This window comes from Somniosus microcephalus, unplaced genomic scaffold (genome assembly GCF_052327205.1).
Source record: "Somniosus microcephalus isolate GS21.2 unplaced genomic scaffold, FLI_Smic_1.0 unresolved_chr7, whole genome shotgun sequence".
In the NCBI taxonomy this organism is placed as follows: Eukaryota; Metazoa; Chordata; class Chondrichthyes; order Squaliformes; family Somniosidae; genus Somniosus; species Somniosus microcephalus.
Genome location: NW_028225185.1, coordinates 2900137 through 2918593, shown reverse-complemented (window position 1 = coordinate 2918593; position 18457 = coordinate 2900137). Strand labels below are relative to the sequence as shown.

At 61.0% G+C, this 18457-nt stretch overlaps 1 protein-coding gene across 4 annotated transcripts in view; it reads left to right on the top strand.

The window, feature by feature from the left end:
* dennd4b (DENN/MADD domain containing 4B) overlaps nucleotides 1–16013 on the top strand; it is a 96511-nt gene extending 80498 nt beyond the window's left edge. For all 4 annotated transcript variants that reach the window (XM_085978456.1, XM_085978457.1, XM_085978455.1 and 1 more), the window contains 2 exons: nucleotides 10952–11016; nucleotides 13125–16013. In XM_085978456.1, the coding sequence (XP_085834582.1) occupies nucleotides 10952–11016; nucleotides 13125–13270 (211 nt within the window). In that variant the 3' untranslated portion in view covers nucleotides 13271–16013. The remainder of the gene's footprint in view (nucleotides 1–10951; nucleotides 11017–13124) is intronic.
* Nucleotides 16014–18457: the final 2444 nt, after the last annotated feature.

The window sequence follows — 18457 nt, the reverse complement described above, 5'->3', positions numbered from 1 at the left end:
CCGTGTGTGTGTGTCTCTCGCTCTCTCCCGTGTGTGTGTGTCTCTCGCCCTCTCCCGTGTGTGTGTGTCTCTCGCCCTCTCCCGTGTGTGTGTGTCTCTCGCCCTCTCCCGTGTGTGTGTGTCTCTCGCCCTCTCCCGTGTGTGTGTGTCTCTCGCCCTCTCCCGTGTGTGTGTGTCTCTCGCCCTCTCCCGTGTGTGTGTGTCTCTCGCCCTCTCCCGTGTGTGTGTGTCTCTCGCCCTCTCCCGTGTGTGTGTGTCTCTCTCGCTCTCTCCCGTGTGTGTGTGTCTCTCGCCCTCTCCCGTGTGTGTGTGTGTCTCTCGCCCTCTCCCGTGTGTGTGTGTGTCTCGCCCTCTCCCGTGTGTGTGTGTGTGTCTCTCTCGCCCTCTCCCGTGTGTGTGTGTGTCTCTCGCCCTCTCCCGTGTGTGTGTGTGTCTCTCGCCCTCTCCCGTGTGTGTGTGTCTCTCGCTCTCTCCCGTGTGTGTGTGTGTGTCTCTCGCCCTCTCCCGTGTGTGTGTGTCTCTCGCCCTCTCCCGTGTGTGTCTCTCGCCCTCTCCCGTGTGTGTGTCTCTCTCCCTCTCCCGTGTGTGTGTCTCTCTCGCCCTCTCCCGTGTGTGTGTGTCTCTCGCCCTCTCCCGTGTGTGTGTGTGTGTGTCTCTCGCCCTCTCCCGTGTGTGTGTGTGTCTCTCTCGCCCTCTCCCGTGTGTGTGTGTGTGTCTCTCTCGCTCTCTCCCGTGTGTGTGTGTGTCTCTCGCCCTCTCCCATGTGTGTGTGTGTGTGTCTCGCCCTCTCCCGTGTGTGTGTGTGTGTCTCTCGCCCTCTCCCGTGTGTGTGTGTGTCTCTCGCCCTCTCCCGTGTGTGTGTGTCTCTCGCCCTCTCCCGTGTGTGTGTGTCTCTCGCCCTCTCCCGTGTGTGTGTCTCTCGCCCTCTCCCGTGTGTGTGTGTCTCTCTCGCCCTCTCCCGTGTGTGTGTGTCTCTCTCTCGCTCTCTCCCGTGTGTGTGTGTGTCTCTCGCGCTCTCCCGTGTGTGTGTGTCTCTCTCTCGCCCTCTCCCGTGTGTGTGTGTCTCTCGCCCTCTCCCGTGTGTGTGTCTCTCGCCCTCTCCCGTGTGTGTCTCTCGCCCTCTCCCGTGTGTGTGTGTCTCTCGCTCTCTCCCGTGTGTGTGTGTGTGTCTCTCGCCCTCTCCCGTGTGTGTGTGTGTCTCTCTCGCCCTCTCCCGTGTGTGTGTCTCTCGCCCTCTCCCGTGTGTGTCTCTCTCGCCCTCTCCCGTGTGTGTGTCTCTCGCCCTCTCCCGTGTGTGTGTGTCTCTCGCTCTCTCCCGTGTGTGTGTGTGTCTCTCGCCCTCTCCCGTGTGTGTGTGTGTCTCTCGCCCTCTCCCGTCTGTGTGTCTCTCTAGCCCTCTCCCGTGTGTGTGTGTCTCTCGCCCTCTCCCGTGTGTGTGTGTGTGTGTCTCTCGCCCTCTCCCGTGTGTGTGTGTGTCTCTCTCTCGCCCTCTCCCGTGTGTGTGTGTCTCTCGCCCTCTCCCGTGTGTGTGTGTGTCTCTCGCCCTCTCCCGTGTGTGTGTGTGTCTCTCGCCCTCTCCCGTGTGTGTGTGTCTCTCTCTCGCCCTCTCCCGTGTGTGTGTGTCTCTCTCGCCCTCTCCCGTGTGTGTGTCTCTCGCCCTCTCCCGTGTGTGTGTGTGTGTCTCTCGCCCTCTCCCGTGTGTGTGTGTCTCTCGCCCTCTCCCGTGTGTGTGTGTCTCTCGCCCTCTCCCGTGTGTGTGTGTCTCTCGCCCTCTCCCGTGTGTGTGTGTCTCTCGCCCTCTCCCGTGTGTGTGTGTGTCTCTCGCCCTCTCCCGTGTGTGTGTGTCTCTCGCCCTCTCCCGTGTGTGTGTGTCTCTCGCCCTCTCCCGTGTGTGTGTGTCTCTCGCCCTCTCCCGTGTGTGTCTCTCGCCCTCTCCCGTGTGTGTGTGTGTCTCTCGCCCTCTCCCGTGTGTGTGTGTGTGTCTCTCGCCCTCTCCCGTGTGTGTCTGTCTCTCGCCCTCTCCCGTGTGTGTGTGTCTCTCGCCCTCTCCCGTGTGTGTGTGTCTCTCGCCCTCTCGCGTGTGTGTCTCTCGCCCTCTCCCGTGTGTGTGTGTGTCTCTCGCCCTCTCCCGTGTGTGTGTGTCTCTCGCCCTCTCCCGTGTGTGTGTGTCTCTCGCCCTCTCCCGTGTGTGTGTCTCGCCCTCTCCCGTGTGTGTCTCTCGCCCTCTCCCGTGTGTGTGTGTGTCTCTCGCCCTCTCCCGTGTGTGTGTCTCTCGCCCTCTCCCGTGTGTGTCTCTCGCCCTCTCCCGTGTGTGTGTGTCTCTCGCCCTCTCCCGTGTGTGTGTGTCTCTCGCCCTCTCCCGTGTGTGTGTGTGTGTCTCTCGCCCTCTCCCGTGTGTGTGTGTGTCTCTCGCCCTCTCCCGTGTGTGTCTCTCGCCCTCTCCCGTGTGTGTGTGTCTCTCGCCCTCTCCCGTGTGTGTGTGTCTCTCGCCCTCTCCCGTGTGTGTGTGTCTCTCGCCCTCTCCCGTGTGTGTCTCTCGCCCTCTCCCGTGTGTGTGTGTGTCTCTCGCCCTCTCCCGTGTGTGTGTCTCTCGCCCTCTCCCGTGTGTGTGTCTCGCCCTCTCCCGTGTGTGTGTGTGTCTCTCGCCCTCTCCCGTGTGTGTGTGTCTCTCGCCCTCTCCCGTGTGTGTGTGTCTCTCGCCCTCTCCCGTGTGTGTGTGTCTCTCCCCTCTCCCGTGTGTGTGTGTGTCTCTCGCCCTCTCCCGTGTGTGTGTGTCTCTCGCCCTCTCCCGTGTGTGTGTGTCTCTCGCCCTCTCCCGTGTGTGTGTGTCTCTCGCCCTCTCCCGTGTGTGTGTGTCTCTCGCTCTCTCCCGTGTGTGTGTGTCTCTCGCCCTCTCCCGTGTGTGTGTCTCTCGCCCTCTCCCGTGTGTGTGTCTCTCGCCCTCTCCCGTGTGTGTGTGTGTCTCTCGCTCTCTCCCGTGTGTGTGTGTGTGGTCTCTCGCCCTCTCCCGTGTGTGTGTGTCTCTCGCCCTCTCCCGTGTGTGTGTGTCTCTCGCCCTCTCCCGTGTGTGTGTGTCTCTCGCCCTCTCCCGTGTGTGTGTGTCTCTCGCCCTCTCCCGTGTGTGTGTGTCTCTCGCCCTCTCCCGTGTGTGTGTGTCTCTCGGCCCTCTCCCGTGTGTGTGTGTCTCTCGCCCTCTCCCGTGTGTGTGTGTCTCTCGCCCTCTCCCGTGTGTGTGTGTCTCGCCCTCTCCCGTGTGTGTGTGTGTCTCTTGCCCTCTCCCGTGTGTGTGTCTCTCGCCCTCTCCCGTGTGTGTGTGTGTCTCTCGCCCTCTCCCGTGTGTGTGTGTCTCTCGCCCTCTCCCGTGTGTGTCTCTCGCCCTCTCCCGTGTGTGTGTGTCTCTCGCTCTCTCCCGTGTGTGTGTGTCTCTCGCCCTCTCCCGTGTGTGTGTGTGTCTCTCTCGCCCTCTCCCGTGTGTGTGTCTCTCGCCCTCTCCCGTGTGTGTGTGTCTCTCGCCCTCTCCCGTGTGTGTGTGTCTCTCGCACTCTCCCGTGTGTGTGTCTCTCGCCCTCTCCCGTGTGTGTGTCTCTCTAGCCCTCTCCCATGTGTGTGTGTGTCTCTCGCCCTCTCCCGTGTGTGTGTGTGTGTCTCTCGCCCTCTCCCGTGTGTGTGTGTCTCTCTCTCGCCCTCTCCCGTGTGTGTGTCTCTCGCCCTCTCCCGTGTGTGTGTGTCTCTCGCCCTCTCCCGTGTGTGTGTGTCTCTCGCCCTCTCCCGTGTGTGTGTGTCTCTCGCCCTCTCCCGTGTGTGTGTCTCTCTCGCCCTCTCCCGTGTGTGTGTGTGTCTCTCGCCCTCTCCCGTGTGTGTGTGTCTCTCGCCCTCTCCCGTGTGTGTGTGTGTCTCTCTCGCCCTCTCCCGTGTGTGTGTGTCTCTCGCCCTCTCCCGTGTGTGTGTGTGTCTCTCGCTCTCTCCCGTGTGTGTGTGTCTCTCGCCCTCTCCCGTGTGTGTGTGTCTCTCGCCCTCTCCCGTGTGTGTGTCTCTCGCCCTCTCCCGTGTGTGTGTGTCTCTCGCCCTCTCCCGTGTGTGTGTGTCTCTCGCCCTCTCCCGTGTGTGTGTGTCTCTCGCCCTCTCCCGTGTGTGTGTGTCTCTCGCCCTCTCCCGTGTGTGTGTGTCTCTCGCCCTCTCCCGTGTGTGTGTGTCTCTCGCCCTCTCCCGTGTGTGTGTGTGTCTCTCTCGCTCTCTCCCGTGTGTGTGTGTGTCTCTCGCCCTCTCCCGTGTGTGTGTGTGTGTCTCTCGCCCTCTCCCGTGTGTGTGTGTGTCTCGCCCTCTCCCGTGTGTGTGTGTGTGTCTCTCTCGCCCTCTCCCGTGTGTGTGTGTGTCTCTCGCCCTCTCCCGTGTGTGTGTGTGTCTCTCGCCCTCTCCCGTGTGTGTGTGTCTCTCGCTCTCTCCCGTGTGTGTGTGTGTGTGTCTCTCGCCCTCTCCCGTGTGTGTGTGTGTCTCTCGCCCTCTCCCGTGTGTGTGTCTCTCGCCCTCTCCCGTGTGTGTGTCTCTCTCCCTCTCCCGTGTGTGTGTCTCTCTCGCCCTCTCCCGTGTGTGTGTCTCTCGCCCTCTCCCGTGTGTGTGTGTGTGTGTCTCTCGCCCTCTCCCGTGTGTGTGTGTGTCTCTCTCGCCCTCTCCCGTGTGGTGTGTGTGTCTCTCTCGCTCTCTCCCGTGTGTGTGTGTGTCTCTCGCCCTCTCCCATGTGTGTGTGTGTCTCGCCCTCTCCCGTGTGTGTGTGTGTGTCTCGCCCTCTCCCGTGTGTGTGTGTGTGTCTCTCGCCCTCTCCCGTGTGTGTGTGTGTCTCTCGCCCTCTCCCGTGTGTGTGTCTCTCGCCCTCTCCCGTGTGTGTGTCTCTCGCCCTCTCCCGTGTGTGTGTGTCTCTCTCGCCCTCTCCCGTGTGTGTGTGTCTCTCTCGCGCTCTCCCGTGTGTGTGTGTGTCTCTCGCCCTCTCCCGTGTGTGTGTGTCTCTCGCCCTCTCCCGTGTGTGTGTCTCTCGCCCTCTCCCGTGTGTGTGTGTGTCTCTCGCCCTCTCCCGTGTGTCTCTCGCCCTCTCCCGTGTGTGTGTGTCTCTCGCTCTCTCCCGTGTGTGTGTGTGTGTCTCTCGCCCTCTCCCGTGTGTGTGTGTGTCTCTCTCGCCCTCTCCCGTGTGTGTCTCTCTCGCCCTCTCCCGTGTGTGTGTCTCTCGCCCTCTCCCGTGTGTGTGTGTCTCTCGCTCTCTCCCGTGTGTGTGTGTGTCTCTCGCCCTCTCCCGTGTGTGTGTCTCTCGCCCTCTCCCGTCTGTGTGTCTCTCTAGCCCTCTCCCGTGTGTGTGTGTCTCTCGCCCTCTCCCGTGTGTGTGTGTGTGTCTCTCGCCCTCTCCCGTGTGTGTGTGTGTCTCTCGCCCTCTCCCGTGTGTGTGTGTGTCTCTCGCCCTCTCCCGTGTGTGTGTGTGTGTCTCTCGCCCTCTCCCGTGTGTGTGTGTCTCTCTCTCGCCCTCTCCCGTGTGTGTGTCTCTCTCGCCCTCTCCCGTGTGTGTGTCTCTCGCCCTCTCCCGTGTGTGTGTGTGTGTCTCTCGCCCTCTCCCGTGTGTGTGTGTCTCTCGCCCTCTCCCGTGTGTGTGTGTCTCTCGCCCTCTCCCGTGTGTGTGTGTCTCTCGCCCTCTCCCGTGTGTGTGTGTCTCTCGCCCTCTCCCGTGTGTGTGTGTCTCTCGCCCTCTCCCGTGTGTGTGTGTCTCTCGCCCTCTCCCGTGTGTGTGTGTCTCTCGCCCTCTCCCGTGTGTGTGTGTCTCTTGCCCTCTCCCGTGTGTGTGTGTCTCTCGCCCTCTCCCGTGTGTGTGTGTGTCTCTCGCCCTCTCCCGTGTGTCTCTCGCCCTCTCCCGTGTGTGTGTGTCTCTCGCCCTCTCCCGTGTGTGTGTGTGTCTCTCGCCCTCTCCCGTGTGTGTGTGTGTCTCTCGCCCTCTCCCGTGTGTGTGTGTGTCTCTCGCCCTCTCCCGTGTGTGTGTGTGTCTCTCGCCCTCTCCCGTGTGTGTGTGTGTCTCTCGCCCTCTCCCGTGTGTGTGTGTGTCTCTCGCCCTCTCCCGTGTGTGTGTGTGTGTGTCTCTCGCCCTCTCCCGTGTGTGTGTGTCTCTCGCCCTCTCCCGTGTGTGTGTGTCTCTCGCCCTCTCCCGTGTGTGTGTGTCTCTCGCCCTCTCCCGTGTGTGTGTGTGTCTCTCGCCCTCTCCCGTGTGTGTGTGTGTCTCTCGCCCTCTCCCGTGTGTGTCTCTCGCCCTCTCCCGTGTGTGTCTCTCGCCCTCTCCCGTGTGTGTGTGTGTCTCTCGCCCTCTCCCGTGTGTGTGTCTCTCGCCCTCTCCCGTGTGTGTGTGTCTCTCGCCCTCTCCCGTGTGTGTGTGTCTCTCGCCCTCTCCCGTGTGTGTGTGTCTCTCGCCCTCTCCCGTGTGTGTGTGTCTCTCGCCCTCTCCCGTGTGTGTGTGTGTCTCTCGCCCTCTCCCGTGTGTGTGTGTGTCTCTCGCCCTCTCCCGTGTGTGTGTGTGTGTGTCTCTCGCCCTCTCCCGTGTGTGTCTCTCGCCCTCTCCCGTGTGTGTGTGTCTCTCTCGCCCTCTCCCGTGTGTGTGTGTCTCTCGCCCTCTCCCGTGTGTGTGTGTCTCTCGCTCTCTCCCGTGTGTGTGTGTGTGTCTCTCGCCCTCTCCCGTGTGTGTGTGTCTCTCGCCCTCTCCCGTGTGTGTGTGTCTCTCGCCCTCTCCCGTGTGTGTGTGTCTCTCGCCCTCTCCCGTGTGTGTGTGTCTCTCGCTCTCTCCCGTGTGTGTGTGTCTCTCGCCCTCTCCCGTGTGTGTGTCTCTCGCCCTCTCCCGTGTGTGTGTCTCTCGCCCTCTCCCGTGTGTGTGTGTGTCTCTCGCTCTCTCCCGTGTGTGTGTGTGTGTCTCTCGCCCTCTCCCGTGTGTGTGTGTCTCTCGCCCTCTCCCGTGTGTGTGTGTCTCTCGGCCTCTCCCGTGTGTGTGTGTCTCTCGCCCTCTCCCGTGTGTGTGTGTCTCTCGCCCTCTCCCGTGTGTGTGTGTCTCGCCCTCTCCCGTGTGTGTGTGTGTCTCTTGCCCTCTCCCGTGTGTGTGTCTCTCGCCCTCTCCCGTGTGTGTGTGTGTCTCTCGCCCTCTCCCGTGTGTGTGTGTCTCGCCCTCTCCCGTGTGTGTGTCTCGCTCTCTCCCGTGTGTGTGTGTGTCTCTCGCCCTCTCCCGTGTGTGTGTGTGTCTCTCTCGCCCTCTCCCGTGTGTGTGTCTCTCGCCCTCTCCCGTGTGTGTGTGTCTCTCGCTCTCTCCCGTGTGTGTGTGTCTCTCGCCCTCTCCCGTGTGTGTGTCTCTCGCCCTCTCCCGTGTGTGTGTCTCTCGCCCTCTCCCGTGTGTGTGTGTGTGTCTCTCGCTCTCTCCCGTGTGTGTGTGTGTGTCTCTCGCCCTCTCCCGTGTGTGTGTGTCTCTCGCCCTCTCCCGTGTGTGTGTGTCTCTCGGCCTCTCCCGTGTGTGTGTGTCTCTCGCCCTCTCCCGTGTGTGTGTGTCTCTCGCCCTCTCCCGTGTGTGTGTGTGTCTCTCGGCCTCTCCCGTGTGTGTGTGTCTCTCGCTCTCTCCCGTGTGTGTGTGTCTCTCGCTCTCTCCCGTGTGTGTGTGTCTCTCGCCCTCTCCTGTGTGTGTGTGTGTGTGTCTCTCGCCCTCTCCCGTGTGTGTGTGTGTCTCTCGCCCTCTCCCATGTGTGTGTGTGTGTGTCTCTCGCCCTCTCCCGTGTGTGTGTGTGTGTCTCTCGCCCTCTCCCGTGTGTGTGTGTGTCTCTCGCTCTCTCCCGTGTGTGTGTGTGTGTCTCTCGCCCTCTCCCGTGTGTGTGTGTGTCTCTCGCTCTCTCCCGTGTGTGTGTGTGTCTCTCGCTCTCTCCCGTGTGTGTGTCTCTCGCCCTCTCCCGTGTGTGTGTGTGTCTCTCGCCCTCTCCCGTGTGTGTGTGTCTCTCGCCCTCTCCCGTGTGTGTGTGTGTGTCTCTCGCCCTCTCCCGTGTGTGTGTGTCTCTCGCCCTCTCCCGTGTGTGTGTGTCTCTCGCCCTCTCCCGTGTGTGTGTGTCTCTCGCCCTCTCCCGTGTGTGTGTGTGTCTCTCGCCCTCTCCCGTGTGTGTGTGTGTCTCTCGCCCTCTCCCGTGTGTGTGTGTCTCTCGCCCTCTCCCGTGTGTGTGTGTCTCTCGCCCTCTCCCGTGTGTGTGTGTCTCTCGCCCTCTCCCGTGTGTGTGTGTCTCTCGCCCTCTCCCGTGTGTGTGTGTGTGTGTGTCTCTCGCCCTCTCCCGTGTGTGTGTGTCTCGCCCTCTCCCGTGTGTGTGTGTGTCTCTCGCCCTCTCCCGTGTGTGTGTGTCTCTCGCCCTCTCCCGTGTGTGTGTGTCTCTCGCCCTCTCCCGTGTGTGTGTCTCTCGCCCTCTCCCGTGTGTGTGTGTGTCTCTCGCCCTCTCCCGTGTGTGTGTGTCTCTCGCCCTCTCCCGTGTGTGTGTGTCTCTCGCCCTCTCCCGTGTGTGTGTGTGTCTCTCTCGCCCTCTCCCGTGTGTGTGTCTCTCGCCCTCTCCCGTGTGTGTGTCTCTCGCCCTCTCCCGTGTGTGTGTGTCTCTCGCCCTCTCCCGTGTGTGTGTGTCTCTCGCCCTCTCCCGTGTGTGTGTGTCTCTCGCCCTCTCCCGTGTGTGTGTGTCTCTCGCCCTCTCCCGTGTGTGTGTGTGTCTCTCTCGCTCTCTCCCGTGTGTGTGTGTGTGTCTCTCGCCCTCTCCCGTGTGTGTGTGTGTGTCTCTCTCGCTCTCTCCCGTGTGTGTGTGTGTGTCTCTCGCCCTCTCCCGTGTGTGTGTGTCTCTCGCCCTTTCCCGTGTGTGTGTGTGTGTCTCTCGCCCTCTCCCGTGTGTGTGTCTCTCTCCCTCTCCCGTGTGTGTGTGTCTCTCGCCCTCTCCCGTGTGTGTGTGTCTCTCTCGCCCTCTCCCGTGTGTGTGTGTGTGTGTGTCTCTCGCCCTCTCCCGTGTGTGTGTGTCTCTCGCCCTCTCCCGTGTGTGTGTGTCTCTCGCCCTCTCCCGTGTGTGTGTGTGTCTCTCTCGCTCTCTCCCGTGTGTGTGTCTCTCGCCCTCTCCCGTGTGTGTGTGTGTCTCTCTCGCTCTCTCCCGTGTGTTTGTGTGTCTCTCGCCCTCTCCCGTGTGTGTGTGTCTCTCGCCCTCTCCCGTGTGTGTGTGTGTGTGTGTCTCTCGCCCTCTCCCGTGTGTGTGTGTCTCTCGCCCTCTCCCGTGTGTGTGTGTCTCTCGCCCTCTCCCGTGCGTGTGTCTCTCGCCCTCTCCCGTGCGTGTGTGTCTCTCGCCCTCTCCCGTGCGTGTCTCTCGCCCTCTCCCGTGCGTGTGTCTCTCGCCCTCTCCCGTGCGTGTGTCTCTCGCCCTCTCCCGTGCGTGTGTCTCTCGCCCTCTCCCGTGCGTGTGTGTCTCTCGCCCTCTCCCGTGCGTGTGTGTCTCTCGCCCTCTCCCGTGCGTGTGTGTCTCTCGCCCTCTCCCGTGCGTGTGTGTCTCTCGCCCTCTCCCGTGCGTGTGTGTCTCTCGCCCTCTCCCGTGCGTGTGTGTCTCTCGCCCTCTCCCGTGCGTGTGTCTCTCGCCCTCTCCCGTGCGTGTCTCTCGCCCTCTCCCGTGCGTGTGTCTCTCTCGCCCTCTCCCGTGCGTGTGTGTCTCTCGCCCTCTCCCGTGCGTGTGTGTCTCTCGCCCTCTCCCGTGCGTGTGTCTCTCGCCCTCTCCCGTGTGTGTGTGTGTGTGTGTCTCTCGCTCTCTCCCATGTGTGTGTGTGTCTCTCGCCCTCTCCCGTGTGTGTGTGTCTCTCGCCCTCTCCCGTGTGTGTGTCTCTCGCCCTCTCCCGTGTGTGTGTGTTTCTCTCTCGCCCTCTCCCGTGTGTGTGTGTGTCTCTCGCCCTCTCCCGTGTGCGTGTCTCGCCCTCTCCCGTGTGTGTGTCTCTCGCCCTCTCCCGTGTGCGTGTCTCGCCCTCTCCCGTGTGCGTGTCTCTCGCCCCCTCCCGTGTGTGTGTGTCTCGCCCTCTCCCGTGTGCGTGTCTCGCCCTCTCCCGTGTGTGTGTCTCTCGCCCTCTCCCGTGTGTGTGTGTCTCGCCCTCTCCCGTGCGTGTGTGTCTCTCTCTCGCCCTCTCCCGTGTGTGTGTGTGTCTCTCGCCCTCTCCCGTGTGCGTGTCTCGCCCTCTCCCGTGTGTGTGTCTCTCGCCCCCTCCCGTGTGTGTGTGTCTCGCCCTCTCCCGTGTGCGTGTCTCGCCCTCTCCCGTGTGCGTGTCTCGCCCTCTCCCGTGTGTGTGTCTCTCGCCCCCTCCCGTGTGTGTGTCTCGCCCTCTCCCGTGTGCGTGTCTCGCCCTCTCCCGTGTGTGTGTCTCTCGCCCTCTCCCGTGCGTGTGTGTCTCTCGCCCTCTCCCGTGTGTGTGTGTGTCTCTCGCTCACTCACCCTCTCCCAACTCTGCCTCGCTTTCTCTCCGCCTTGCTCTCTCCTTCTCCGCCTTGCTCATTTTCTCTCCCCCTCTCTCTTTCTCTCTCCCCCTCTTTCTCTCCCGCTCCCCATTCTGTTTTGCTCCCTCTGCCCCACTCTCCCCCGCACCACTCTCCTCAATGTCCCTCCCTGCTCCCTGTGTGTCTGTGTGTGGGTGGCTGTGTCTGTGTGTGTGTGGGAATGGTCGTGGTTATCTCTGTTTCCGTAGTTACTGTGCCCATAGCTTTGCATTGACTACGGGAGCTGTGGCACCCGGGTTTCGATGGACCCTTTGGATGTTCGCTGGGAGAAGCTCTCCACCGTGAGGCAGGAGAGGTGGTGGTGGGATTGGGGCGGGGAGATTCGGTTGCTCAAGCGAGAGCGCGGCCTAAGAGCGGGACATTGCGCTCGGACTGGGAGCACGTGTTTAACCTGTTCCTCTCTCTTACCTCCTGCAGGAGTCTGTACAGAGAGATCCTCTTCCTGACCATGGCAGCACTTGGGAAGGACAACATGGATATCGGTGAGTACCTGTACAGCGCACGTCGCGACAGTCCCGAGTCAGCCGGCTGCCCGGACAGGAGGCTTGGGCCAGCCGGTATTCCCAGTCGGAGCACAGATAATAAACTGCAGGTCCATCAGTGTCAACAAAAGATTCTCCCCCTCTCCCTGATACTGACAGACAGTTAGATACAGAGTAAAGCTCCCTCTACACTGTCCCATCAAACACTCCCAGGGCAGGTACAGCACGGGTTAGATACAGAGTAAAGTTCCCTCTACACTGTCCCATCAAACACTCCCAGGGCAGGTACAGCACGGGTTAGATACAGAGTAAAGTTCCCTCTACACTGTCCCATCAAACACTCCCAGGGCAGGTACAGCACGGGGTTAGATACAGAGTAAAGTTCCCTCTACACTGTCCCCATCAAACACTCCCAGGGCAGGTACAGCACGGGTTAGATACAGAGTAAAGCTCCCTCTACACTGTCCCGTCAAACACTCCCAGGGCAGGTACAGCACGGGTTAGATACAGAGTAAAGCTCCCTCTACACTGTCCCATCAAACACTCCCAGGGCAGGCACAGCACGGGTTAGATACAGAGTAAAGCTCCCTCTACACTGTCCCATCAAACATTCCCAGGACAGGTACAGCACGGGTTAGATACAGAGTAAAGCTCCCTCTACACTGTCCCCATCAAACACCCCCAGGGCAGGTACAGCACGGGTTAGATACAGAGTAAAGTTCCCTCTACACTGTCCCCATCAAACACTCCCAGGGCAGGTACAGCACGGGTTAGATACAGAGTAAAGCTCCCTCTACACTGTCCCGTCAAACACTCCCAGGGCAGGTACAGCACGGGTTAGATACAGAGTAAAGCTCCCTCTACACTGTCCCATCAAACACTCCCAGGGCAGGTACAGCACGGGTTAGATACAGAGTAAAGCTCCCTCTACACTGTCCCATCAAACACTCCCAGGGCAGGCACAGCACGGGTTAGATACAGAGTAAAGCTCCCTCTACACTGTCCCATCAAACATTCCCAGGACAGGTACAGCACGGGTTAGATACAGAGTAAAGCTCCCTCTACACTGTCCCCATCAAACACTCCCAGGGCAGGTACAGCACGGGTTAGATGCAGAGTAAAGCTCCCTCTACACTGTCCCATCAAACACTCCCAGGGCAGGTACAGCATGGGTTAGATACAGAGTAAAGCTCCCTCTACACTGTCCCATCAAACACTCCCAGGGCAGGTACAGCACAGGTTAGATACAGAGTAAAGCTCCCTCTACACTGTCCCATCAAACACTCCCAGGGCAGGTACAGCACGGGTTAGATACAGAGTAAAGCTCCCTCTACACTGTCCCATCAAACACTCCCAGGGCAGGTACAGCACGGGTTAGGTACAGAGTAAAGCTCCCTCTACACTGTCCCCATCAAACACTCCCAGGGCAGGTACAGCACGGGTTAGATACAGAGTAAAGCTCCCTGTACACTGTCCCATCAAACACTCCCAGGGCAGGTACAGCACGGGTTAGATATAGAGTAAAGCTCCCTCTACACTGTCCCCATCAAACACTCCCAGGGCAGGTACAGCACGGGTTAGATACAGAGTAAAGCTCCCTCTACACTGTCCCATCAAACACTCCCAGGGCAGGTACAGCACGGGGTTAGATACAGAGTAAAGCTCCCTCTACACTGTCCCATCAAACACTCCCAGGGCAGGTACAGCACGGGTTAGGTACAGAGTAAAGCTCCCTCTACACTGTCCCCATCAAACACTCCCAGGACAGGTACAGCACGGGTTATTGTATTGTGCACACTCTGCATCACTCTCCTCTGCCCCTTTTTTGTCCCCTCCTCCACTCGCTGCCTGCTGCTTTCTCTTGTACAGGGAGTTTGCTGTTTTGTGTGAGGGTAGTTTCCAGTCACTGTTGTGTTGTATTTGTTTGAAGGGATGTTGATGATTCATCTGTACAGTGTTTAGAAATAACACTCTCTTCCTCATTCTCTCTCTCTCTCACTCCTCTCTCTCTCTCACTCCTCTCTCCCTCCCCCGCTCCCCCTCTCTCTCCTTCTCCTCCTCTCTCCCCTCCCCACTCCCACTCCCCTCCCTCTCCGTGTTTGAATCAGGTATATTTGACAAGCGATACCGGACTGCCTGTACGCGCCTGGCCAGTTCCTGGGCCCCGGAGCAGCTCAAGCAGGACCGCGTTCTGCCTCCGAGCGCCAAGGCCATCGACTGCCGGAAAACCTTTGGTGCGCTGCTGGAGTGCTGATCTCGGGCCAAGGTCCGGCCGAAGTGTTCGTGCCCAAACGCCAGCGGCCGCAGCTTGTGGTGTGGGAGGAGCAGAGAGCCGGCACTGCGAATGTCCTGTTTATAGATATATATATTCCTGTGAGCTTTATGAAGATTGCACTGTGGGTGTCGCATCCCACACACACCCTGTAAATATCAAAGTATTTAACACTGCGTCGTGTGGCGAGACCGCAGAGAGTGGGAGCGGGAGTTGGAACTGTGTAAGATACCCAGCGGATAAGTGGGCTGCAAGAAGTTCAAAGGAACTATTTTTTACAGTTAGGATATATGATGCAGTCCGTGAGCTTGGTGTGTGTGTGTGTGTGTGAGCGCGCGCGCGTGTCTGTGTCTGTGGGTGTGGGCCCTGGGTATCGCCCTGCAGTCTGACAGCCCACAGTCTGTGGGCGGGTGCCCTGGGTATCGCCCTGCAGTCTGACAGCCCACAGTCTGTGGGTGTGGGCCCTGGGTATCGCCCTGCAGTCTGACAGCCCACAGTGTGTGGGTGTGGGCCCTGGGTATCGCCCTGCAGTCTGACAGCCCACAGTGTGTGGGTGTGGGCCCTGGGTATCGCCCTGCAGTCTGACAGCGCACAGTCTGTGGGTGTGGGCCCTGGGTATCGCCCTGCAGTCTGACAGCCCACAGTCTGTGGGTGTGGGCCCTGGGTATCGCCCTGCAGTCTGACAGCCCACAGTGTGTGGGTGTGGGCCCTGGGTATCGCCCTGCAGTCTGACAGCCCACAGTCTGTGGGTGTGGGCCCTGGGTATCGCCCTGCAGTCTGACAGCCCACAGTCTGTGGGTGTGGGCCCTGGGTATTGCCCTGCAGTCTGACAGCCCACAGTCTGTGGGTGTGGGCCCTGGGTATCGCCCTGCAGTCTGACAGCCCACAGTGTGTGGGCGTGGGCCCTGGGTATCGCCCTGCAGTCTGACAGCCCACAGTGTGTGGGTGTGGGCCCTGGGTATCGCCCTGCAGTCTGACAGCCCACAGTCTGTGGGTGTGGGCCCTGGGTATCGCCCTGCAGTCTGACAGCCCACAGTCTGTGGGTGTGGGCCCTGGGTATCGCCCTGCAGTCTGACAGCCCACAGTGTGTGGGTGTGGGCCCTGGGTATCGCCCTGCAGTCTGACAGCCCACAGTGTGTGGGCGTGGGCCCTGGGTATCGCCCTGCAGTCTGACAGCCCACAGTCTGTGGGTGTGGGCCCTGGGTATCGCCCTGCAGTCTGACAGCCCACAGTGTGTGGGCGTGGGCCCTGGGTATCGCCCTGCAGTCTGACAGCCCACAGTGTGTGGGTGTGGGCCCTGGGTATCGCCCTGCAGTCTGACAGCCCACAGTCTGTGGCGTGGGCCCTGGGTATCGCCCTGCAGTCTGACAGCCCACAGTGTGTGGGTGGGGGCCCTGGGTATCGCCCTGCAGTCTGACAGCCCACAGTCTGTGGGCGTGGGCCCTGGGTATCGCCCTGCAGTCTGACAGCCCACAGTGTGTGGGTGGGGGCCCTGGGTATCGCCCTGCAGTCTGACAGCCCACAGTCTGTGGGTGTGGGCCCTGGGTATCGCCCTGCAGTCTGACAGCCCACAGTGTGTGGGCGTGGGCCCTGGGTATCGCCCTGCAGTCTGACAGCCCACAGTCTGTGGGTGTGGGCCCTGGGTATCGCCCTGCAGTCTGACAGCCCACAGTCTGTGGGTGTGGGCCCTGGGTATCGCCCTGCAGTCTGACAGCCCACAGTGTGTGGGCGTGGGCCCTGGGTATCGCCCTGCAGTCTGACAGCCCACAGTGTGTGGGTGTGGGCCCTGGGTATCGCCCTGCAGTCTGACAGCCCACAGTCTGTGGGTGTGGGCCCTGGGTATCGCCCTGCAGTCTGACAGCCCACAGTCTGTGGGTGTGGGCCCTGGGTATCGCCCTGCAGTCTGACAGCCCACAGTGTGTGGGTGTGGGCCCTGGGTATCGCCCTGCAGTCTGACAGCCCACAGTGTGTGGGCGTGGGCCCTGGGTATCGCCCTGCAGTCTGACAGCCCACAGTCTGTGGGTGTGGGCCCTGGGTATCGCCCTGCAGTCTGACAGCCCACAGTGTGTGGGCGTGGGCCCTGGGTATCGCCCTGCAGTCTGACAGCCCACAGTGTGTGGGTGTGGGCCCTGGGTATCGCCCTGCAGTCTGACAGCCCACAGTCTGTGGCGTGGGCCCTGGGTATCGCCCTGCAGTCTGACAGCCCACAGTGTGTGGGTGGGGGCCCTGGGTATCGCCCTGCAGTCTGACAGCCCACAGTCTGTGGGCGTGGGCCCTGGGTATCGCCCTGCAGTCTGACAGCCCACAGTGTGTGGGTGGGGGCCCTGGGTATCGCCCTGCAGTCTGACAGCCCACAGTCTGTGGGTGTGGGCCCTGGGTATCGCCCTGCAGTCTGACAGCCCACAGTGTGTGGGCGTGGGCCCTGGGTATCGCCCTGCAGTCTGACAGCCCACAGTCTGTGGGTGGGTGCCCTGGGTATCGCCCTGCAGTCTGACAGCCCACAGTCTGTGGGTGTGGGCCCTGGGTATCGCCCTGCAGTCTGACAGCGCACAGTGTGTGGGTGTGGGCCCTGGGTATCGCCCTGCAGTCTGACAGCGCACAGTCTGTGGGTGTGGGCCCTGGGTATCGCCCTGCAGTCTGACAGCCCACAGTCTGTGGGTGTGGGCCCTGGGTATCGCCCTGCAGTCTGACAGCCCACAGTCTGTGGGTGTGGGCATCGCCCTGCAGTCTGACAGCCCACAGTCTGTGGGTGTGGGCCCTGGGTATCGCCCTGCAGTCTGACAGCCCACAGTGTGTGGGCGTGGGCCCTGGGTATCGCCCTGCAGTCTGACAGCCCACAGTATGTGGGTGTGGGCCCTGGGTATCGCCCTGCAGTCTGACAGCCCACAGTCTGTGGGTGTGGACCCTGGGTATCGCCCTGCTGTCTGACAGCCCACAGTGTATGGGTGTGGGCCCTGGGTATCGCCCTGCAGTCTGACAGCCCACAGTATGTGGGTGTGGGCCCTGGGTATCGCCCTGCAGTCTGACAGCCCACAGTCTGTGGGTGGGGGCCCTGGGTATCGCCCTGCAGTCTGACAGCCCGCAGTCTGTGGGTGTGGGCCCTGGGTATGGCCCTGCAGTCTGACAGCCCACAGTCTGGGTGTGGGCCCTGGGTATCGCCCTGCAGTCTGACAGCCCACAGTCTGTGGGTGTGGGCCCTGGGTATCGCCCTGCAGTCTGACAGCCCACAGTCTGTGGGTGTGGACCCTGGGTATCGCCCTGCAGTCTTGACAGCCCACAGTCTGTGGGTGGGGACCCTGGGTATCGCCCTGCAGTCTGACAGCCCACAGTCTGTGGGTGTGGGCCCTGGGTATCGCCCTGCAGTCTGACAGCCCACAGGGTGTGGGCCCTGGGTATCGCCCTGCAGTCTGACAGCCCACAGTCTGTGGGTGGGGGCCCTGGGTATCGCCCTGCAGTCTGACAGCCCACAGTGTGTGGGTGTGGGCCCTGGGTATCGCCCTGCAGTCTGACAGCGCACAGTCTGTGGGTGCAACACATTACTAACCCTTCGACTGCCACAGGAGGTGATTTTAGTTTGTGGTCTGTTCTTGTACGGTTTTTAAATTATTTTGTTCATATGTTCAACACTGTGTCAAAACACTGAGTGTGTGGGGAGGTTAGTGTGAGAGAGAGAGAGAGAGAGTGGGGGTCAGTGTGAGAGAGAGAGAGAGTGGGGGTCAGTGTGTGTGAGAGAGAGAGAGTGGGGGTCAGTGTGTGTGAGAGAGAGTGTGGGGGTCAGTGTGAGAGAGAGAGAGTGGGGGTCAGTGTGAGAGAGAGAGTGGGGGTCAGTGTGAGAGAGAGAGAGTGGGGGTCAGTGTGTGTGAGAGAGAGAGAGAGTGGGGGTCAGTGTGAGAGAGAGAGAGAGTGGGGGTCAGTGTGAGAGAGAGAGAGAGTGGGGGTCAGTGTGAGAGAGAGAGAGTGGGGGTCAGTGTGAGAGAGAGAGAGTGGGGGTCAGTGTGAGAGAGAGAGTGGGGGTCAGTGTGAGAGAGAGTGGGGGTCAGTGTGAGAGAGAGAGTGGGGGCCAGTGTGTGTGAGAGAGAGAGAGAGAGAGTGGGGGTCAGTGTGAGAGAGAGAGAGTGGGGGTCAGTGTGAGAGAGAGAGTGGGGGTCAGTGTGTGTGAGAGAGAGAGAGTGGGGGTCAGTGTGAGAGAGAGAGAGAGTGGGGGTCAGTGTGTGTGAGAGAGAGTGTGGGGGTCAGAGAGAGAGAGAGTGAGTGAGTGGGGGTCAGTGTGAGAGAGAGAGAGAGAGTGGGGGTCAGTGTGAGAGAGAGAGTGGGGGTCAGTGAGAGAGAGAGAGAGTGGGGGTCAGTGTGAGAGAGAGAGTGGGGGTCAGTGTGAGAGAGAGTGGGGGTCAGTGTGAGAGAGAGTGGGGGTCAGTGTGTGAGAGAGAGAGAGTGGGGGTCAGTGTGAGAGAGAGAGAGTGGGGGTCAGTGTGAGAGAGAGAGAGAGTGGGGGTCAGTGTGAGAGAGAGAGAGAGTGGGGGTCAGTGTGAGAGAGAGAGAGTGGGGGTCAGTGTGAGAGAGAGAGAGAGAGAGTGGGGGTCAGTGTGAGAGAGAGAGAGAGTGGGGGTCAGTGAGAGAGAGAGAGAGTGGGGGTCAGTGTGAGAGAGAGAGAGAGTGGGGGTCAGTGTGAGAGAGAGAGAGTGGGGGTCAGTGTGAGAGAGAGAGAGAGTGGGGGTCAGTGTGAGAGAGAGAGAGAGAGAGTGGGGGTCAGTGTGAGAGAGAGAGAGTGGGGGTCAGTGTGTGTGAGAGAGAGAGAGCGTGGGGGTCAGTGTGAGAGAGAGAGAGAGAGAGTGGGGGTCAGTGTGTGTGAGAGAGAGTGGGGGTCAGTGTGAGAGAGAGAGAGAGTGGGGGTCAGTGTGAGAGAGAGTGGGGGTCAGTGTGTGTGAGAGAGAGAGTGGGGGTCAGTGTGAGAGAGAGAGAGAGTGGGGGTCAGTGTGAGAGAGAGAGAGTGGGGGTCAGTGTGAGAGAGAGAGAGTGGGGGTCAGTGTGTGAGAGAGAGAGTGGGGGTCAGTGTGTGTGAGAGAGAGAGAGAGTGGGGGTCAGTGTGAGAGAGAGTGGGGGTCAGTGTGAGAGAGAGAGAGTGGGGGTCAGTGAGAGAGAGAGAGAGAGAGTGGGGGTCAGTGCGTGTGA